Here is a 23,023-nt window from a genome sequence, read left to right as displayed (position 1 = left end):
ACTGGTTTTTAAAAGTAGAAAATATGGATATAGCATTGTTCAGAAAGCAAGCAAGAACCTTCAGGGGCTCTCTTGCTGGCTAAGGGGAATTCAAACACCACTGGTGGAGAGCAAGGAGCAAGAAGGGCTGTGAACACCAGGCACTCAATGGTATATCTACATGAACGTGGGAAGGAAGCTGAGGGCAAAAGGAAGCATCCATCTCAAGACTCTCAGAGGAGATGCCACCTGCATCAAGCCTCTGCTGCAGCCTGGCTGGGGTCTGCTGGTCCCACCCCTCACAGGCTTTGCCATCTGTTTTCAACTCAGCATAACAATGTCCCCTGTAGAGGTCTCTTCAGCAGTGGAGGTAGAAGGTGAGAGTTCATGTCCCAGAAGCAAGGCCTCTGCATCTCAGGAGCAGGTCTCGTCTGCAACCATTGTGAGCCCTGTAAGCCCGCTATAGTAACAGACTGTGATCTAACAGCTGTGGGTGGGTGTATGATGTGAGGTTCCCCTCTGTATGCTGTGAATATGTTTTATTACCATTAGTTAATAAAGAAGCTGCTTTAGCCTATGGCAGGGCAGAACAGAGCTAGGCAGGGAAAACTAAACTGAATGTAGGGAGAAAGGTAGTAGAGTCAGGGAGATGCCATGTAGCTGCCAAAGGAGAAGGATGCCAGAACCTTACTGGTAAGTCACAGATTCATGGTGATACATAGATTAATAGAAATGGGTTAATTTAAGATGTAAGAGTTAGCTAATAAGAAGCCTGAGCTAATAGGCCAAACAGTGTTGTAATTAATATAGTTCCTGTGTGATTATTCAGGTCTGAGTGGCCGGGAATGAAAGAGAAGTCTCTGCTTACAGGTGTACAGTGGGTGGGACACTGGGATACACCTCTGCAGGTCCCTCTGCAGGCTGTGATCTGAGGTTGGCCCAGAGACAATCTAAGGTAAGCCTAAAAGATCTGCACCCACCCACTGAGACAGTCGGACCGATCTATGGGGAGTTCACCAAGGCCAGCTGGACTGTGACTGAAAAAGCATGGGATAAAACCGGACTCTCTGAACATGGCGGTCAATGAGAGCTGACAAGAGGCCAAGGACAATGGCACGGGGTGTTGATCCTACTTCAGGTTCTGGCTTTGTGGGAGCCTAGACAGTTTGGATGTTCAACTTCCTAGATTTGGATGGAGGGGGGAGGACCTTGGACTTTCCACAGGGCAGGGAACCCTGACTGCTCCTGGGACTGGAGAGGGAGGAGAAGAGGAGTGGGGGGAGGGGGAGAGGGGCGGGAGGAGGGGGAGGGAAATGGGAGGCGGGGAGGAGGCGGAAAATTTTTTTTTTTTCAATAAAAAAAAGATCTGTAGCAAAGGGGATATGAGCCTCCCTGTGGGTGTAGATTTAGGCGTGGTTTTTCTGAGCCTCTAATTTCCATTTTCAATTTTTCCTGACATGGCCCTGGGACTGGCCTGTCTCACTAGACCCCCTAACTTGCTCCTTGGAGACCCAATCAGCAGAATGTCTCGTTTGTAGCAGTCAGCATCACATCTGGTAGAATGCTGAGACAAACATCCCTAGAGGCAGTAGGCCAAGGCTCTGGATTGGTTAGTCTGCACATGGACATTCAATTGGCATTTCTAGAGGCAGACTGGACCTGGAGTGAGCCATACTGTAGGCCAGCCAGACTCCCAGAGGGAAGGTTAGCACCCCAGGAAGGAGATGCCCAGTTCTACTCCGATTGGTGCTTCTTGGGAAGGTTTATGAAGGGTATTTGTGAGGGTGCTCCCCATGCTCCTGAACAGCTTGGGCACCCACATCCAGCTCAAGAGGAATGCACACCTGTCCCCGCCCACTGACTTTATCCCAGCTGTGCCTCCCACCTGCGTTTTTGACTATCCAGTCCCTTCCCATGAGGAGAGAGCCAGTTTTTTTAACAGTCTTATAAAACTGATGTCTGTCGTAAACTTCCTGAGTCACAGACATCTGATAATGTCTCCTCTATTTCCTGTGGGGGCTCCTCACATGTATCTCTGATGAGCTCTGTGTTACAGACCATACCCCAGAGCCTGAGAGCCCTGGGGGCCTCTGTGGCCCAGCGCTCAGTCACCCTCTCCGGTTTAAACACTGAAGAGTCCCTTTTTTCTCCAGCAGCACCCCAGGACTCCAAACCCTGAGGGCTCGCTTACAAACAGGCTCAATGACTCAGTGGCCAGCCCTGGACAAGGGAGGGTGGGCCCTACCTTCTCAGAGCTTGTACAGCTCCAGGAACCCCCACAGACTGAATGCCCGTGGGGAGTACTGTGTTCTCGCAGGCACCCTGGAGCTTGGGTCCCATCTCCAGATCCAGTGCAGCAAGACCCTCCGTCATCTGTGATAAATGGCTGGAATTCACCCAACGGCCAACACCTTAGCCATGAGTGGGTTGAGTAGGCGTCTGCGTTTGCCCATGTCCTGAACACCACCACATCTCTCACCATGGTCCCCAGGTGCTTGGTCCCAATGGCTCTGGATCCAGATGTCAAGCCTGGGAGTAGGTCCTAGACTTAGCTCCTGCCTGCGGCCATCATGCTCCCCACTGGGCATTTTCTCCACAGTGCTGGCTCAAATTACTGACTACAGCCCCCGAGGCAGGCGGGGCCTCCCTGGGTGGGTTCCCACATCTGTTCTGCTCTCTGTCCACTAGCCAGCCACCAGCTGACAGGGTACTTGTGGAGGCCCCAAGAAGCCTGCAAGGCGCCCTACTCCTCTCTACAGGACTTTAACCATTTCCCCAAATCCTCCACAGCCCACCCCAGCTTTCCACTCACCTCCTGTCTCCTTGTTCCACACTGGGCAGCAAGCAGTTACTGCCCAGCTCACATAATCCCTACACCTCTCAGAACTCTACGAAGGGATTTAAACTTAGTCACCTCACCTAAGATTCCCTACATCTCATGGAACCTCCACTGGGAGAGTACACCTGTGTTCTGCGGGCTCCCCGAAAGCAGTTTCCAGTTTACAGGGGACTGGTTTCTGTCCCCGGAAATGATGACTCAGGCAACTCTGGACATCTTGGGCTGCACTGTGAGCCACGGTCAGGAGGACGTGAGGCTGGGCCGCACAGCACAGCTTTATTAAAACACAAACGAGTCCCGCCAATGGGCGCCAGTCGATGGGTACATAGTTACAACAGTAGAAAAATCAGTTTGTAAAGCAGAAAAGTTGGATGAAGTGACTACAAAATGGGGGGAAATGGGCTGAAAACTAGGATTTTTCATTGCAAGTCTCTCTGCATAAAAATTTTTACTTTCTGAATTAAATACATTGAGCTGAACAATCAAAATATATTTACAGTCATTTCAAATGGGCTACCAACATAGTTAACTAAAAAAAACCTTTCTCTTTTCTTTGCCTGTGTCTTTCCAAGATTATTTTAAATATGACTTTAGCTTTTTTAAAAAATACAATAAGGAAATAATTACATTCATAATGTGAAAACATTTTACAACTTGGAGCCACGAGCAGTTCATTTGGAATACCTAGAATGTAAAAACTGGGGTTAAAATGGAAAGCAAACCATTGTTAGAAAATCAATTAAAAACATTATCACATTAGAAACACCTTTGGTCCCTAAGAAGTATGAATTGAAGACTCCACTTTGAAAGGATAATCCAATCTGGTGTGTGGGAAGTCGAGGTTTCCAAAGCCAGTACAGTCCCCAGCTACTGGCAAAAGGTGTCCCTTAAAAAGAAGGGGCAGGCTTCCCACACCAGCGACGTGGCCACACATGGCTTCGACCTCTTCCCGGGGCTGAGCTGTGTGTAGACAGCACAGGAGTGTTCTTATCATCTTCAGTCTATTTCACAGTAGAAAACCTGCCCTCTGGTGTGGCTAGTAGTACGTCAGTGGGGACAGGACCCAAGACATTCAGTTAATTTAAAAATATGTCATGGATTTGAAATGTTTCTGGTTTAAAATAGCTTTAGAAGAAGGAAGAAGAGGAGGAGGAAGATGGCAGTCAGTCATTTTGATGTGGCCACCCCCAGGGAATGGACCTTGGAGGTATCCTGTGTGCTGGTGAGGTTGGGTGTGGGTGGAGGACTCACTTGGCTCAGGTATCCCCAGAGAGTGGCACGGGGTGGTTATCAACAGCAGGGGAGGCTTGTCCCTTGTCTTTGGGAGGAGAGATCAGGGACACTCCTGCTGCTGCCTGCATGTGAATTCTAACCGGGGGACTGCCAGCCCCACACAGTGGATGGTAAGCCTTCCTTGGTGGCCTAGGAGCCTGGGACATTGCTTTTCAAAGTGGGTTTTCCGAAAGTGCCAGTTCTCCAGTCCATCAGTATGGGCTTAGCAACAAAGAAACAGCCAAGAGCAAACTGGGAAAGTGGCTGAATGAGGGGGATAGCTGGGCGAGGCAGCACCCAGTACCAAGGCATGCATAGGGAAGAGACAAGACACTGGCACATGAGGCAGGAGAGCAGCAAGGATTCTGGGAGATTCTGAGTGCAACGGGTCCATACCCAGCTCACAGGTCATCCTGGCTGACCCATGCTCACCCTTGAAAGAACACTGGTACATGAGACTGTGTGAGAGTGAGGGTTCACACCCGTGTCCCAGCCAGGGACCACAGCAAGCCCACAGGCTAGCATGATATTTGTATGCAAAGGGTTAGTGAACAGACATAAAAGTAAAGGGGACTATGAAAGCTGGTGACATCTTGCCAAACTGTGATAAAAGTAGACCCCAAGAAACACTGTGGCCTTAGACAAAGAGGGATCCCAAAAGGTGGGGCACCTCCCATGGTCCAGAGGACCCAATAGCTCACAGGAGGAGGATGGCTCAGCCCTCTGCCCACCTGGTTCCACACAAAGCAAACCTGTGCCGTGGATGGCTGGGGTCATGCCTGTGGCTCTGGGAGGGTCACAGAATGAGAACACTGAGATCCTGACCGGATGTCTCATGGGTGTCCAATATGTACATATATAAATTAAAACTATATTTATTGAACATATACAAATAAATAACTTATTTTGAAGCAAATGCTTTAAACTATCTTTCTGACCAAATCTAAGAACATTAAGGAAAACACAGGACAGCAGAACCCTGTGTCAGGAGCCTTGCCTTCCCTGGGACCTACTTTAGATGGCTCAGTGGAACTTACAGGATCCACTAGGGTAGAGTGAATTACAAGCCCAGGTTTCTTAGCACACGATATAAATACCAGGATCTGGAGCTACTGTGTTCATCAGGACAAACCCATCTGCCATATTTGCTGGACATCCCCACACCATTACAGACGTCCCTCTATGCTGGCCAGAACTGGATGTTAAGTTGGGCATGTTCTCCTTGTTTTGGTAACAATCAAAGCCTGGCACAGCTTTACTGGCAAAGCAGGCTGCCATCAGAGTGGCCAAAAGCACGGCTCTGAGACCCACAGGCAACAGATTATGGCAGGTCAATCCCTCTTTCCTCTCAGAGCACCAATGTCATGTGACATGAAATGGTCACAGCTCCCTGTGATGACCCAAGGGCTCCCGTAGTTGCTGCTCCGTGAATAGGCTACATCCCTCTTCCTGGTCCTTCTCCACAGTTCCCTGGCAGAAACTAGTCCACACAGATGCTGGTGTGGAGAATCCTAACCACCCTGTGGAGGAAGGCACAAGAGTGAAGCACCGTAGGACAGTTGAGGAGGGAGGACCTCCAGATGAGCAGCTTCAGATGTCTGGTGTGGTGTCCCTGTCCACTGGTGACCATCTTGCTGCTCTTTGGTGACTCTAAGACAGCTGCATCAGGGCTGAAGCACAGAGCATGGATCCTAACCATGAAGGCTGTCCAGAGAGCAAGCCCAAAAGGCACCTCGACAAAGTGCCTGGGAAACCTTCCTCCTGTGCGTGCTAAGGACATTCTGCACTGGAGTGGGAAGGCTCGCCTCCGGCATCGCATCACCAGGTTCTCAGTCTCGGGAATAAGCCCATTGCCTGTGTATAACTGGCCCTGAATTAGTCTGTGGGGATGGCTAACTCCCCCTCACTGCCTTCAACTTCCCATGGTGGAAAGGTCTGGACAGTATCCTGGAAGCCCAAAAAGCCAGTTTGACTCTCAGACCCCTAGGATAGAGGCTAGACCCATCCATGAGCTATAGGCTGGGGCATATTGAGCAAATGAACTATCCAAGAAAGAGTGCACAGAGGTAGGCAGGGGAGGGGAGGAGACCCACCCAGTCAGAACCTGGGCACAGGAGGGCACCTGTGAGCCATGACTTCAATTATAAAGGGGAGGGAGGTGCTCTGGAAGGATCAGTCTCTGTTCAAAGATGGCCAAGACTTGACTGTGGGTTCTCGAAGCTGCTCTGTTTCCAAAGGAAGCTCCAGCCTCGACTGTTAGATCTACAGGCAGACAGTGACCAGTACACCTCCTGGGCTGAGGAGCTCCTGCCCAGCAGTAGGGGAGGCAGGGGTCTCAGGTCAAGGCGAAGGGGCAACTGCTAGCCAAGGACTGAAAAGCTCAGTGCTGCCTCTCAAAATACATCATAAAATGGGAAACGGGCCCTCTGAAAAGTCCCTAAAATCTAAGCTTAGCACGTGATAAAAAGGGACATTTTCTTTAAAAGAAAACATTAGCAAAAAGAATGACTTTTCCATCCTGGTAACAAAAGTGTCTGCCCCCAAACCAAACCAAACCTTAAAAATCACTTCTCAGCACTATTCCTCATGGCTTCACCTCCAGTGACAAGGGGACAGGCGGAGGGGCTGCTGCAGAGACACAAGGAGTTCATGCTACTGTAGAGCAGAACTCTCTGGCAAACAGGATGATGTATGGACTCTGGCCGTACATGGGGAAGGCTTGGGCCACTCCATCTCCCAGGGGCACATGGTCCATGGCTGCAAGCTAGGGTTGAGCTGAGAGCCTCAGAACCATGCCTGCCCCGTCTGCCAGAGGGTACTTCAAAACAACTTGTCAACCCCTTTTGTTTCTGCTTTCTAACAAGCAAATTTGGACACCAAGTCTTAAAGTAAATTTTCCTAAAGGGCACTGTCATACAGTAGAGAGCGTGCATGCACGCTGGCCAAGGGTCAGCGTCAGACTCAGTCCAAACTTCTGAAGTCATGCTCAGGCCACTTTGGGAGGCACACGTATCACACTTGAGGCTGGTGGCAGGACGCAGTCTCTGTCTGGGTGCGGCTGGCCTCCCTCTATGTCCCATTCTTCAGTTCCCACTCCTGGAGAAGAGAGGGGTGTGAGTGCAGGTGATTTGATCCTGGCCACCACAAGTCACCATGGCCCTACACAGTGTGGGGGCTCAGTCACAAACAACAGAATGCAGGCTCCCCCTGAACAAAATAGTTATACAGCACACCCACTTCTATGTAGCCAGTCAGAGATAAACACAATCCAAGTACCCGGCAGGGGCAAATAGGGAATTGTGGCCTCCGGACGTGGGACACTCATCAAGATGAACAAGGAAGGGAGTGATGACTCCTGGTACATCATGGATCTCCAGGATACCATGTACTTAAGGACTTCATAGAGCCCGAGTCTATTTATGTGCAAGTTCAAGGTAGTCAGGTTCATAGAGACAAAAATACCATGGTGGGTACCAGAGGCACGGGAAGAAGGCCTATCAGGGACAAAGTCTAGGAAGATGACGTTCTGGAGGTGGATGCCAATGAGACACACACTTGGAAATGGTCAATAGATCAGGATGGATTTGCTTATTTTATCACAAGAAAGTGAAAGCTGGAAAGTGTGGATGGATGGGTGGATAGATGTGTGGATGGGTGGGTGGATGGATGGATGAAGATGGGTGGATAGGTGGGTGAATGGATGGGTGAATGGGTGGATGAATGGATGGGTGGGTGGGATGGGTGGGTGGATGGATGAATGGGTAGGAGGAGTGGACACAGTAGCCACCAGGGGTGGCAGCAGCCCCTAAATGCTATCCTTAGACATGGTTCTCTCAGCACCTATTCTCAGTCACCATGGAGGTATCTGGGGAGATTTGGATGGGGAATCCGGTCAGGTATATCCCTTTAAAGAACCGAGCCACCAGCCAAGCCTACAGTGCCCCACCCCCCACACTCCACCCCCTTGTGCGTATTTCTGTTTTTGCCAACAGCTCCATTAGAGTTTTTATTTCTGCCAATGCTGTGCCATTAGTCATTAATTACACTTGAACTCTTGATTCTAAAAAAAGTCAAGAGACTTTTCAAACTAGTCAGTATGTCCCCAATCAAACCTCATGTCCAGAGGGGCCCCTCAGACACTAGGGGCATCCTGCTCAAGTCCACTCATGAGGCTGTGTGAGAGACTAGCCGCAGTGACAAGAGCATCCACACCTCCCATCTATGCACTGGCAGCAGCTGGGACCAGAAGCAGTGACCTCCCTCCTATGCGGTACGGCACTGGCTAGAGGTGGCGGTGTCTCACTCTGGCAGTCATAGATCTTTGTCATCAGAAGGGGATAAGGCTGAAAAGCCTGAGCCAAGGAATCATTTATTTTTATTTTTCACAGCATGGCTTGACTTCTCCCCACCTTCTCTGATGGTAAAGAAACTGGGAGAGGAATCGCACAGCTCCAGTCTAACATGGCTCAGGCAAAGTGGTCCTCTGCAAAGGAGAAGATGGCTATAGACTAAGAAGGCCTGAGGGATGCCACTGGAATACCAGCTCAGTAACCTTCCCCAACTAGCCCATGGAGCCTTCTAGAAAGCATGCTTGCTGGAGAAGCACACACACTGAGAGGTTGGGCAAGCACAGTTCCTACCACCACCCCAGGACACCCTAAGAACACAGTACAGTCCTCGCCCTGCATGCAATCTGTCCTGCTGAAAGCAAAATGCTTCTTGCTCCTGTAAGGGGGCTTAGGCTGCTGAAGGACACATCGATGCCAGCTGTGAGAGCTTGAGACTCGCAGGGTGCATGCCCAGTCTCCTCCGTCTTCAGAACAGAGGGACACTATCTGGACTCATATCCCACCCCCAGGCCCACTCAGTTCCACCTACAACTGCTTCCGTCACCATGGGTGAGAAGTGCTGGCTCTGGTCATCTGGAAATTATGCTTTGAGAATTCCTAGGATTTAATCATGGCAAAGGTTGTTGGTGGCTCCTCTCCCTGACTGCAGGAGAAGAGGGATGCTGGCTGATGGCCAGGGTGCTGGGGACAGCCTGGAAAGAGAAATACCTTTCTGGTTTTTATCTTTCTTCTTTGGAGAATCACAGCATGTAAGTGCTGGAAAGGACATTGTGGTCACTCAGCCCAGTCTGTGCTGCCCAAAGGAGGACAAGCCCAAAAGGATGGAGCCTGTTCACTTCTGAGGTGATCTGAAGCTCTGGGGGTTCCGGCTTGGTGGTTGTCTTTGAACCCCAGTCCCTAAGGATGAGTGTGGGAACTGGAAGAGGCCGAGTGCCAAGTGCAGTGGGGTTCACTTTGAGCTCGGGTATCCGGCTCAGCAGGGAGGCTCACCTTGGCCTTCTGCAGCACGTGCCCACGGCAAGGGGAGTTGCCTGAGGATGGTTGGCTCTTCTTCAGGACGGCTGCACTGTTCACAGGCAGGGGCCCCTCAGCATCACTTGTATCACAGCTGGAAATGGGAGAGTTTTCCAGAGTCCGATGCCGAAACACAGGAGACTGTTAATAAGAGGAGAGCCCTGTGTGAGGGGGGTTCTCAGCCACTGGTATTTCTCAGGGAAAAACGGTTTGGTAAAGAAGAAATTGATTTGGAAATGGACAAAACTAGGAAGGACCACCACAGCCAGTGCCCGAGCACCTTTTGACAATGCATTAAAAAAAAAAAAAAAAAAAAAAAAAAAAAGAAGCTGAGGCCTAGGGATGGAAGACTAAGAGGCAGGGTTCTGGGTCCACACAACTGCCCTCACCACCTCTTGCCTATCCATCCACATGGTGCTTCTTTCTAAGTTTGCAAATGCTTCCTGGAGTTGCCTGCTACCGAAAGGGTCAGGCCTTGTTGTAGAAGCTGCCAGTACCAGACAGCATTAGCTTGGGGTTCACAGGCAATGAGTGATCCCCAAATGGCACTGAGGGTCTGTGACCATTCTCACTTTTGCATATGCTGGAGAGAAATTTCCGGAAAGCTTAAAATGAAACAGCTTATCTCTTCAGTTAACTTGGACCTGGCTTTGACTTGCTGGCTCTTCTACATAGGATTGCAAACTGTCCTTTGGGAAAGCATGGCACCGGGGAGACCATGTTATCATCACACAACACAGAACACCGAAAACACACTTGGGACATGCAGGATGTCGGCCCAGAACTGCTGTGAAGGCTACTAGCTGGGGCACTCCCAGATCAATGTTTGAATAACATAGATCTTTCCTTGGACATCTTCAGAGGCAGCACTGACTCTGGGTGGAGGTGCTGGTGCAAAGAGGGTGTCCTAGGGTGGCCAGGCAATAGCTGTCTACAGCGGAAGCACCTGTAACACGCTACTCTTCTGAGGAAGAGGGTTAGTTATAATCACACAGAATGCCGCCACCAGTGCCAGGGGTGACACATGAGATGGCAGAGCATGGCCATCCAGTTCTGAGCCTCTAAGGCCAGGCTTACTCCTGGTCAGGGGACAGTTGGGGACAAGAGAAAGTCTCAGTGGCTGAGTCAGGATGATAAGGAGCCATGACTAAAGGTAAGGGCTCCGACTTGACAGGTGACGCTCTCATGTATGCCCCAGATTTAGGGGCAGAGACCATGTTACTGTCACCGTGGCTTCGAGAGACCTGGCGGCATTGTCAGGGAGTGCTCATGGCAATGAGTTCCTGCCTAGCAAGCTGGCATCAAGTCAGAACTAACCATGCAGAAGACAGCCATGTCCTCTGCCTTTAAATACTCTGGTGAACACAGAAGTCAGTGTCTCCACACACTTGGCACCACCCATGGAAGTGAAGAAACTGCCTGAGAGACCATGGGGCACTTCCCTGTGCTGTGCCTTCAGAACACTTACCTGTGGACTTGATGTCCCCGACCTGGGCTCAATAGCCAGTCCTAGGGTGACGCCCCCTGCCAGGGCCTTCTTCAGGCTCTCCTTGACCTCGGTCAGCTCCAGCTCCAGGCTGACCCGCTCCGCCTCCCTCTGTTTGCACTCCTCCTCCAGCCTCTTCAGCTTGTCCTCCAGGGCCACCTGGGTCTTCCTGCCTGAAATCCCAGGGACATATGGTCACCTCACAGAAGAACTGACATTGCCCACAGCCTGATCCTACTCAAAAGCCTGAAGGACCTTCCTGACACTCACTTAGAGGGCATGGTGTCCAAAGGGGCCCCTGACTGGGCAGCTGAATAAGGAGGTCTCAAATTCTACCAGTTACCTGCAGGCTATGGTGTATGCTGCTGTGGTCGGAAAACATAGCCCACGTCTCTGTAGGACGCCACATAAGTTCTCCAGGGCTTGCCAGCTAACTTATTTATTTGAAATTTGATGCAGTGACCAGCTGGGCAGGAAATGTACAGAGATGGACACTGAAGAAAACCAAGTCAGTGAGGTGGGCAAACCACAGGACACAGGGAGCCTGGCCTGTGAGAGACAGAGCTGGGGCCTTTCTGCACCTCTGTCCTGCCTGTGCCTTGACACAGGAAGTAGAGGAGATGATCAACATGCACCATGTTCCCTTATGTCATAGACTTGGCTTGCCAGGTCTCCCAGATAGCCTGATGTTGACACCCTGCCCAACCTGGTCCCACAGACTATCCTAATGGGCCCATCTACACCTCCTTTCCTGGTCTCTGCTCCCAAAACTACTTCCCCGAACAGCCATAATTTGGAAAGAGTTCAGCTCTGGTTAAGCAGGATGGGCAGATGTACCAGCCTCAGCCTGCACTGAAGCCTTCTGGAAGCCAGGGTCCCCTCTGGGCTTCCCCACCTGTTGGCATCTCCCTTCTCAGCAGGAAGAAGCTAAATCTGAAAAGTTGTGCCTCTGTCAGAGGGCCAGGTACAAGGGAAGATGTTAGTTTCCACCCCAGACTGGGAGGTCTGGCGAGGAAGGCACAGCCTGGGCCTGGGTACCACTCATCTCCAGACGTGACTACCCTGAGAGCCGTTCCTTGCTCACTGTCGCTCTTTCAGGATCACTAATACAGTCTTTTCCCTGATCCCCAAACCCAGGTACAGCTTTGCTCTCCCAGGCCTTTCTAAGAATAGAGAGCTGCTTCTTCCTAGGCAAAGTTCTGTGAAAACTTCCCAGCCCCAGTGGCTGCTTCCTCCATGGAAGAAACACTAAGTCACCTCAGACAAGGAAAAAAAAAAAACCTGCCAGCCTTCTCGGCCCTTAGCAGCTGAGGTTGAAATTGCTGGCATCTCACTAGGTCAGGTCACAGTTCCTGCCTATGGTGGCACTGTTCAGCCAACCCTGTGCTGCCCTGGGCTCCCTACAAGGCCAGCACCCCAGGGGGGCAATGCTACCTTGTGGTGCAAAGGTCTAGAGGTGAGCTCAATGAACTCTAGAGCTCCCCGGGACACAGGTGCATGGATCATCAGAGCTTCCCACCCAACCCCCACCACACACACCTGCATTCACTTCGATGGCGGCCCTCAGGTCCTTCCTCTCTTTCCGGAGCTGTGCTAGCCTGTTCCTCAGGGCCTCTTTCCTCTTCAGCAGCTCCTCCTCTTTGGACTGTAACAGCTTGGCATCTGCTTCCACCCGGTTCTTACCATATTTGTACTGGTCAGCATCTAAATAAGGAGTACCAAGAGTTAGCGCATCCAGAGGGGTCAGACTGCCAAGGTCTGTTGCTCAGCGCTCTACCGCAGAGCTGCTCCTGGCTGGTCCTGAGGAAAAAGGGGGGTTACGAGCAGGGACTCTACGTACCTCAAATTCTCTAATACTTTGATCTGCACATTTACAAAAAGTAGATGCATGTCCCTAACACGGATAACTGCCTCCGAAGATGCTTGGTATGGAGCAGACACTCAGAGGCAGCCCCCATGACAACTAGAGATGATTGGCTCGTCAGCAGCTTGCTCATACAGTACCTGCCCTGAGCTGGCTCTACCATAATTGGCCACTTTCTTAGGGATTTGGGCATTTCCTATGTCCGGTCAGCATCCCTTCCCTGACCAAAAAGATCCCCCTAGACTGACACTGCCAGACTCACAAGGCAAGGATAACCACCTTGTCTCATGAAACCAAGGCACTTCCAGGAAATTCCATGCCAAACTGTACAAACTCCCCTGTCTACACCAATACATCTCCCAACAAACCTGCAGACGACAGCTTATAAATTTCCTCACTATGTAGTCCCCATGCAATCAACTATACAACTGTAATGCATTCGGCTGAACTCGGCAAAAGCACGGGATGCAATTATTTTTCTCTTTTGTTTCCATTAGATGTCACCAAAGTTAATAAAACATTCCCTACAGAAGGTCCCACTAGATACTGGGATAAATCATCCATAAAATAAAGCAAGCGGAGGACCATGAGAATCGCCTGGCTGAAGGAGCCCGCGTGGGATTCAGATCTTGCTTAACAAGGCATTTTAGGCCGACTCATCCCTCTGGCTCCTGCACCTCCCTGAATGAACAACACTAAGAACAAGAGTGTAAATACACCCAAGGCATCAGGGAATGAAATTACAAAGAAAGAGCCAAAGGAAGTCTGCGACAATGAGGAGATAGCCCTACAGGCTCCTGACCTGCCTGCTTGAAATGCGGAGTTGAAAGCAGAGGCATAGACAAGCTCCTGTCAAGAACGCAAAGGTTCCCTGGGGCTGAAGCAAACAAGTGTTGCTCAAGTCCCATGGCTCATCCATGCTTTGACTATGGAAAAGGATAGTCTCTCTGTGCCCTTGTTCTGACTCCGAAGCAGATACCAGCATGGGCAGGTCTGAGGCCTTTTCTCTCCCGCACCAGGGGGGTATGGAGGACCAGAGGTGAAGGAAGCTAGTTATCTACACTGTCCCAGAGGCTGGTCTACCGACTGCGAGGCTGCAGACTGGAATGCTCAGACAGGAATCCCAGGTGGCATTGACTGGCCATGATTTGGCATGGACACTTCCCTGCTTGGCTCAGACTGATGGAGGAGCTCCAGGACCAGCAGAGCTCCTTGCAGTCCCTAGGCCTGCGTTTTAAAGCTAGCATGATGATCTCCCCCACACCCCCAACAACAAGCGGGGTGTCCTGAATAAACACATCCCATCAGCATGCTGGCTGAATGGCTGACCACCCAATGCAATGAGGGCAGAGCAAACACAAACTCAAGAAGCCAGCACACCCAACTTTAGCTGCAGATGGAGAGCTGCTGAACCCCAGGCAGGCTGCATCTCCCTCTGTTTGGTCTATACGGTCGGCTCTGAAGTCAGAAAGCCTGGTCTGCTGTGAGACCTCTGGCTGTCCTGTTCTACTCGGGGTACTTCCCTCACTGCACAATGGGGTGCACGGCACCTATCCTGATGACACAGCTATCAGAGGTCAGCAGGGATGGAAGGTGCCCTCACTGTACAATGGGGTGCACGGCACTTATCCTGACAACACAGCTATCAGAAGTCATCAGGGATGGAAGGTGCTGGTTGCTGTGACAGGTCACTTTGCTTTGGTGCCCAGTGCTCAGCCACCTACACGTCTGACCGACGAAGCGGCTGCCTTCAATTTATGTGACTTTGTCACTGGCGTTCTAGGGACACAAACTGAAGTCTCCTGGACCAAAGCCCCAGTGTCTCATGGTTGAATATCATACCAAAAAGCCAAGCAACCGTCACAGAGGCTGGGTTAGAGATCCTGGCCAGTGAGAGGGGGAAGCACATTGCCCTACCTCTCAGCACACCCTCAAGCCCGGTATCTGCTGCAGAAGTAGCCCAGCCAGCCTCAAGTTGACCAACTGCACCAAAGCAGGAAGCAAGGAGCCAGAAGGGGAACTCACTTGATGCTGTCCGTTTCACGCCACCTGCAGAATCCACTTTTTTTTGCTGGCTGCTTGGAACCTTCCCCTTTACGGAAACCCCATTAGATGCCACCGGAGGTTTTTTGCTCTTCAACTGTTGAAACACACAGAGAAAATTAAAAACAATCAAGCAAAAGCACCCTTTTACCTAAAGTTATTTCTTTTAGTCTTCAACTCTTAAGTGCAACCTACTAGCATGGTCAGAGGGCAAAGGAAACCAACTCAGTTTCCAGCCAACGGGCTTTTGTGATGTCCCTATGGGAAGCTTCCAGCAATGAAGGCTGGACACCCAGGGCTACCAGGAAGTCTGTCTGCAATGGGAAGGATGCTGTGTTTCTGCTGGGGCCTCAAGTGTGTTGGATAGAGAGCAGCTCTGAGCGACCATGCACAGGTGTGCAGCAGAACCTTCGAGAGCCTGAGACACTGTGTGTCTAGAGGTAAGTTGTTTTTCCATTATTGGGCTATTTTTAGAGAAAAAATCTGGCTGTGCAGGGAGGTTCTTGCCCTTAACTGAGCAATGCAATAATGGGGTACATAACCTCCTTTCAGATCACTGATGAATCATCTGAGGAAGGCTGCAAGAGACATATATATCATAAATATATACAAGCCTTAGCCAGCTACAGGCTTAAAAAATTCAACAGTCCCCTCTCACTCTTCAAGGCACAGTTCACATGGCAGGCAACACTGCATGCCGGGCAGTGAACTCAGAGAGAGAGGAAACTTGACACCCAGGTGCTGTCATCCCCAACTCTCACTGCCTGCCTCTCCTTCCACTGGAGGTACAGTGTGGGGCTGCACACAGATCTAGCTGCAATTCTGGCTTGTCATTTGGGGGACTCTGAGCCTGCCCTTCAAAACTTCCCGAACCTCCGGCTGCTCACTTAAAAATGTAAAGACACTGGCATCTCCCTAGGGCTCCTGATGATACTGCACAGCCATGCACAAGATGGCAACCAGGAGCTCTCTGAGTGCATGGCCTCACCACCAACGGGTTCCCAAAGGAATGACCAGCCTGTTTGGAACAGAGACTAGGCTGGGTAACAGTGGGAGTGTCATATCATGCATCATGTGATTCCTGACTAGTGAGAGGACACTCCAAATGCACAGGTGGTAGATTTACCGAGCTAACCAAAGACAGCTATGATGCCAGCAAACCGACAGATACATAGGTAGGACTCACTGGCCAGAACTGGGTGGGGATCTTCATGATACTGGCAGAGGCCGGTGGAGTTCACACTGGTCACTCAGCGGTTCACACCCCTCCGACTCCTGGAGTCAGACTCTCCAGGGATAACATCTGAATATTTGTGCTACCACAGCAAGATTTCCGTGTCGGTTCAGACAAAGCAGTGTCTGGTGCAATAGTGAGTCACCACTACGTGGATGCCTAGACCTTGCCTGGTGTCTGCTATTTTCTCAAAACTACCCAAAGAATGAAACGGAACATGGAAAGCCTGGCCTCTTGCTTTACGTTCCCAGAGTGTTCTTAAATGAGGCAGCCAGGACTCCAGACAGAATGCTTAGGTCAAAAATTGATGAAGGCAGTTCATGTCTGCTCTGAAATGCTGATGCATGTCACAGAGCGTGGGCGAACAAGGGTTCAGTCAGCGCCCTCCTGTCACACAGCTACAGGAGGGCTCACGTCATAGTCTCCCAGACGACACACTGGCTCTCAGCATGGTGCTGGCCACATTTACAGACAGGAACTAACCACTCCCTGGGGGCAACCGTTGCTTGCTTATACCCAGGTAGAATATACCAGAGAAACCTGCCATTCCAGAATCTTCTGGAAAGTTGCATGGCCTCTTTTCATAATCTTTGACGTAATTCTCAAAGTGCACTGGGGAATCCTCCAGGAGCAGGGGTGGGTGAGCCAGAAAATCTGGGAGCTGGTCCCAAATGGCTCTCCAGTCCCTCCGTGGCTAACTGTGAAGTAGGCTATGGCTGAAGACTGTAACATTTTGGTGTGTGGGAGGAGGCGAGTATATGGTCACTGCAGGTCCACTGGTGATGTCGGGGAGTTTGGGAACGCAATCTGTACCTGGGAGTGTAGCCCGAGAGACGCCCTCCCCACAGAAGAGGTGTTAGTGACAGGTGGGGAGCAGGGTGGGCTGCAGGAGGTGGGGGATTTGTAGTGGTTAGAGGACAGCCTGTCAGCAGGTGGCCGAGATGCCCTTCGGTCAGCAGGAGAGGAGCGAGCAAAGATAGTCGGTGATGGCAAGTTATCGTAGAGGCCCGCGTTATCATAAAGCACCTCTTCCGCCAGGCCTCTGCTCCCACAGCCAGGAAAGCCGCCATCCGTGTCCCACTGCAACACATACGGCCAGACGAGGACAGAGAAGATCAGCACAGTGAGATGTTATTAGCAGCCCCCCAAAGCTCTGCATGGCCAGTCACTCATACACACACAGGTCAGGCATAACCCCCACAACCATGGGCTGCTTCATAAGGGCCCCTTTGCCTTTGGAGTCATAAGAAAGGTTTCTCTGTCTTTAAATTGTTCCCAGAGTCACTGGATTATGATGGTTTTGTTCTGTTTTTCAAAATGAAGAGTTCTGAGCTGGCATTGCTAGCCCTAGAGACATGGAGTTTGAAGTTCCCTGATGCACGGGAAATAAGGTCAGGGAGTTGGACAGCACCCGGAGCTCTTTGCTGCACGAGAAGGCACGTGAGATCATGGTCAAGGGCCCTGGCACCTGTTGTGGTTCGGACACACTGGTTTATTTATCACTTACTCCACTTAGCAAGCAGGGGAAATGGAGCCAAAGGCAGCTCACACAGCTGGGGAAAGGCAGAGCTGGGCAAAGTCAGGCTGCTGGAGGAATGTGACTGATACCAAGAACACCCTGAGTTCATCCGTGCTGCCTTGTGGCCAACAAATTCACCATCAAGGTCAGCGTGGTCTAAGTTCCACAGTTGAGCACCTGAGAAAGATTGCCATTGCCAAAAAACCCTGCTGAAGACAGAAGTCACGTAACCGTAGGATGCAGGGTGCTTGGCTTGGATGGAACAATGGCATTACGCTAGCAGAGGAGCTGAACAAAGAGTTAACAGTTCAAAGCCATGTCTCAGGACACAGGGACTCCAGAGCACTGGCAGGAACCTAAAAGAAAGCCCAAACTCTTAACTACTGCCAGATCCCCCCAGGCATTAAAGGTCTTTGTAAATTGCCCTGCATTATAAAATGAAATATTAATTCATGTATTCTGCCCATTTCAGCCTGTTTTTTTTTTTTTATGTTCTCCTGCAGCGCTCCTTCTTGCCAGACTATAATTATAGCCCTTTGTTATAAAAATAGGAAAGGCCTAAAATCCCAGGGCGGGGGCGTCTTCTGCAGCCACATCATTGTCTATTTTTGTGACGCTGGGGACAAGTGCACAACCTAACACAACGTAGAAAAGCCAGGGTGGAGCGCTGCAGTGACAGCCCCACAGATATGCAATGGTCTATACTTGACTCTCATTTTCCTAAAATAGCAGGGATCAAGTCATGTGGAATACTTAGTAAACAGTGACGAATCCCACAGAAGTTTCTAGAATAAAAGTGAGTGTGTGCAGAGCCCTTCCCTCGCAAAGATTCAAAGGGAGTGCAGAACGAGCTGAACTTTTACAGGGGAAACGGTACTGACGCTCTGAGCATTTGGTCATAAAGTGTGGACTTTATGGAACCCGGAAATGAAGCCTCCGAAATGCAGTCATGTGGTAGCAGAGGCCTGCGCACAGGAACAGGCGGAGGAAGCCTGAGCAGGGATGCCATGTGGAAACAAAAGGGCAGGACGCACGCATACACACACACACACACACACACACACACACACACACACACACACACACACGGCATATGTCTCAGCTCTTAGGGCCCAGCACATGTGTGTAGGGAGGATTCCTCAGCACGGAGCTGTTTATTTCCACATCAAACCATGGGTGAGCCTGGGGAGAAGCACCAAGGGTACCTGAGCCAGCGTGATGTCTGAACTGCCAAGGGGACCAGGACATATGAGCGTGGTATGATTCATCAAGTCCCTGCAATACCTTGCTCACCTCCTGTTTGTGTGTGTGTGTGTGTGTGGTGTGGCTATGTGGAGGCCTTGTCTAGAAGGCAAGGCCTGCAGAAGGCTGCTGAGGCCACAGGCTGAGAAGGGCAGCATACCTTTGAGGTTAGGTACCCTAGATTCTGGAGTACAGAAGCAGGTCCCACACAATGGTGCTGGGGCTACACGGATACAGGGAGGCCACAGAGGCCAGGCCTCACCTGAAAATCGTGCAATAGCAAGAATAGGGGAGGGGGCTGGGGACCATGATGACACACAGGGTTGGCCGAGAGCCCTGCTCACAGCGCTCACCAGACATCACTGTGCACAGGGCTACAGGGCCGCAGAGCAGAGGTCACTGGGAGGACTCCCAATGCACAAAGGAGCCTGGCTCCTGCCATCAGAATATTGGGGAAAGAACAAAGTCGGGAACAGTAAGGATGCAAATCTAAACAAGGTTGAGAAACTCTTAAGAAATACCGGCTCCTCTTAGACCAAGTTTCTCACACACGCTCTCCCACACCTGCTCACTGCACAGACAGGCACAGGTCAGGCCAACAAAGGTACACAGTGCCCAACCACCAGCCAAATAATAGATGCCCAGCAGGGATCTGCTCATGATCTGGAAACATTGGACAAAACAGGAAAAAATAAAAACTAAGGCTAAATAGACACACTTGAGGCCTGCTTGACAGCGAAGCTGCCACAGAGCATCCCCGCTCTGTGAATCTGTCTGATGGCAGGGTGGCGGCTGCAGCCGTGCTGGGCATAACTAGTCAGAGTAACGTAGACTGTTGTGTCTAACTGACGCCAGCTGTGGAACTGAATATTCTTCCAGCTCTGTCTATTTATTTTAACTTAAGTCGCCGTCTTCCGTCTTGGGTGATGAGCTGTATGTGATGACGATAACAGAAGTAGACGAGCTGTCTACTAGGGATCACGTGACCTGCTGTTCATGTCAGAGACCAAGGTTTGGGGGAGCAGTGGTATAATTCTCCATCTCAATTCACTAGAATGGAAAACTAGGCACTCCAGGACAGAAGTAACTAGCAATTTGCCTTCTAACAAAACTGACCATTGGCTCTCAAAGGACACTCACCGAGCCGTTGACACAGGGGACGTCATCATAGTGCAATGCTGTCCCGCTGGGGTGGGCGTAGCCATTGGAGATGCTCCCCAGGTATGGGCTCGTGGACACTGCCCGCCTGTTCATAAAGCTGAGAGAGAAAACATGGACATGTGAGTTAACCAGCAGGGCCTCTGTGAACCTTGAGGCGACCAAAGGCCATGCCAGGACCTTAGGCAGATGCATATGTCATCTTCAAGGGACTGGGGACAATCCTCACCCAGAGCCAGGACAGGCACCAGCACAGACAATGAACACCATATATGGGGATACACAGCAGCATCTACAAGTGGAGCGGCCCAGACAGGTACCACTATTTTAAACATGGCCAGGGAAAGCATACACCCAGGGAGGGCACAGCAGCTCTTTCTGATTGGCTGGCTGCTCCTCTCATAGCAATGAACCAGTTTCAACCTGTCTATAGAGACTGGCCACTCCCAAAGGCAGGGGTCAGCATGGCCTCTGCCACTCCCTGGCCTGCTGTGGGATGTTCGTGTCTGCTCAGCCAGCACTCGCTGAGCTCTGGCTGACACACAGCATACTTCAGATGCTCCCTTAGCTTCTGGAGGCCCTGAAAGTAGCCATGCTGAGGCCTCAGAATCCTGTGCTGCTGTGATGCGTGTGACCTATGTGCCTGGGTCTTGGTTCCCTAAAACCTTGGGATTTCCTAATGATAATGGGAGCCAGCCGCCTTTGCCCTCCCATCCCTGGAAAGCCTGACGGATTTGGGGGTGGGGTGCGAGTGGATAAGGAAACACTTTATGATCAGAGTCAGGGACTTTCAGCTCTGACAGGGTGGAAGAGCTCCTGGATGGGAGACACCAGGAAGGCAGTTTATGCAGGGAAGGCACCATACCCAGAGAAGCGAACCCAGGAGGAATCTGTACCCAGGCAAGGGGTTCACAAGGGAGGGCACTAGATCCAAGGAAAGTGCCGCACGCAGGAATCGCCATACCTAGAGAAGGCATGTACCCAAGGAAGGTGCCATATCCAGGGAGGGCACTGTAACCAGGGAAGAGGTGGCAGCCTTGTACCTCTCCTACCCAAGAGCTCCATGCTGGTGGATTCCTAACACAGCAGTGACTTAGCAAACAAAGCACTTCCTAGGGTCTAAGAAGAGTCTGTGGGGTGTAAGAACCTCAACTTAACATCTACTCTTTAACAAGAATGGATTTGAGTGACGTCTGAAATGAACAGGGTCCTGGGACGGAGCTTTTGATCTTCAGGGCCTGACACTGTGGACATTTCAGAATTGTCCTACAGTGGACCCCTGTTGGAGTCCACAGAGAACTGGGATGTCACCTGATGTGAGAAGAGCCCGTACCCGGCAGCCAGAGGTGGAGAACAAGAGTCTGCACGTAAACGAGAAAGGACCGTTTTCCTCTCCTCCCCATGCACGCTCCCCAGAGAGCCAGACAGAGCACATTGGCCCTCCGTCTGTCACCGCCCAGAGACATCAAAAGTCACCAAGAAAAGTCAAGCAAAGCACAGTGCAGGGCAGGCTGTATTCACCAGACTCCAACTCCCCCGTAGCTCCACCCCCATCCCCGGATTCCTCCTTCCCAGGCTGTGTGGTGTCAGGACTGCTGGGAGGAGGGGAGGCTCCTCAGCTCCTTAAGTGTTCCACCACCCCAGTGTCCAAAGCACAATGAGGAGAGATGGGCCAGCCTCTCAGAAAGCTGGGCTTGTTTCTGGAGAACTGTGAAAACCCAGGAAGAAAGAACCAAGGCAGCATTTTCTTCTAACTGGGAAACTAAAATCACATAAAGTTAACAGAAATGCATTTCTCCCCAAACTTTGTTTCTCGAGAAAAGTAGCTTGGGGCAGCACAGCCAAACACCTGTGTTGCGCTGCACACCCTAATGGCCACACTCTCACAGTGCACTGCTGCCCCCTGCTGGAAGAAGGTGGCAAGCATGGCTCCTCTGGCAGATGCAACAACTTAAGACACCTTAGCTTATGAACAGTGATAATAATTATTCTGCACTTAATCTACGTCAAATTAAGTGTAGGAGAGCTAAAGTCACAGGAAGGAGAAAATGCAAAAAGGAAAGACTGACTAGCCGTCTAGGAGTTCCTGAATGTTTCACATACATGTTTAAGGGATGGACGGAAAGACAGTTGAGGGCTGTCTGGGGGAAGGCTGGGAGTGAGGTAAACAGAAGCATGGCAGGACCCCCCGCGTGCCTGCACCTGCTAGAGCCGAGCATAGCCACTGCTGAGCACTCAGCGCTGCACGTAAATTCACACAGCTCTTTTCCCTCCCCAGCAGGGCCCTTGTCTTCACTCCACAATGTCAGGCTCTGGCACCAGGTCCAGGGCTCATACTTATGCTCAGATATCAGGAAGTATCAAGGACAGTCAGAAGAGCACAGGGTACCCTAACTGGACACACTTCCACTTCCTTCAATGGGGATACCTAAAGGACTTAAAGAGCATATATACACACTTCCTCATTGGCAGAGGCCTTCTCCACTGCCAGAGCAGCCTAAGGTTTACAGAGAGAGGCACAGGGCCCTAAGAGAACTCCTGCAGAGCCAAGAGTAAGCAGGAAGTCAACGATCCCCTCTAGCAATCTTTCCACATGGTCTTTGGTCATCCTCAGGATGTGTCCCCAGTGTCCAGCACCATCCACACTGTTACATGCCAATCTCCCAGGGGAGTCCTGTATGTTTTTTTTTCCTTTTTCCTATTCCTTTTCAGAACATTATTGCCTTCCTTCCTTCAGTCAGGCACAATGGCTGATAATTCTCCTAATCGTTTGGCGAAGAATCACCACACGGCCGCCAAGTTATAAAAAGTGAAAAATTAACTTAATCCCAGACTATCTATCGCCTTGGCAAGCGACCACATTTTGAAGGCTGTTCCCTTCTTCAGTCTCCTCTCTGTTAAGTTTTATGGGAATGCTTGGCTAGAAAACTAAAATATGAAAATTAACTTTATTGCTAGCTAACATCCCTAAAAAGATTCTAATGAGCTTTAAAGAAAAGATTCCTAAACTAAGTTCATGGCTTA

General features: G+C 50.8%; 1 protein-coding gene across 4 annotated transcripts in view; it reads right to left on the bottom strand.

Annotated features, from left to right (window-relative positions):
• Window positions 1-3,029: 3,029 nt before the first annotated feature.
• Afap1 (actin filament associated protein 1) overlaps window positions 3,030-23,023 on the bottom strand; it is a 115,800-nt gene continuing 95,806 nt past the window's right edge. For 2 of the 4 annotated variants that reach the window (XM_057772061.1, XM_057772062.1), the window contains exons 12-18: window positions 19,982-20,099; window positions 16,894-17,160; window positions 14,829-14,943; window positions 12,479-12,643; window positions 10,922-11,112; window positions 9,430-9,594; window positions 3,030-7,186 (exon numbers count right to left, since the gene is read on the bottom strand). In XM_057772061.1, the coding sequence (XP_057628044.1) occupies window positions 7,160-7,186; window positions 9,430-9,594; window positions 10,922-11,112; window positions 12,479-12,643; window positions 14,829-14,943; window positions 16,894-17,160; window positions 19,982-20,099 (1,048 nt within the window). In that variant the 3' untranslated portion in view covers window positions 3,030-7,159. The remainder of the gene's footprint in view (window positions 7,187-9,429; window positions 9,595-10,921; window positions 11,113-12,478; window positions 12,644-14,828; window positions 14,944-16,893; window positions 17,161-19,981; window positions 20,100-23,023) is intronic. The other 2 variants (XM_057772063.1, XM_057772064.1) reach the window with 2 other exon arrangements.

The sequence above is a fragment of the Chionomys nivalis genome, chromosome 6 (genome assembly GCF_950005125.1).
Source record: "Chionomys nivalis chromosome 6, mChiNiv1.1, whole genome shotgun sequence".
Lineage (NCBI taxonomy): Eukaryota > Metazoa > Chordata > Mammalia > Rodentia > Cricetidae > Chionomys > Chionomys nivalis.
This window is presented reverse-complemented; position numbering and strand designations above follow the sequence as displayed.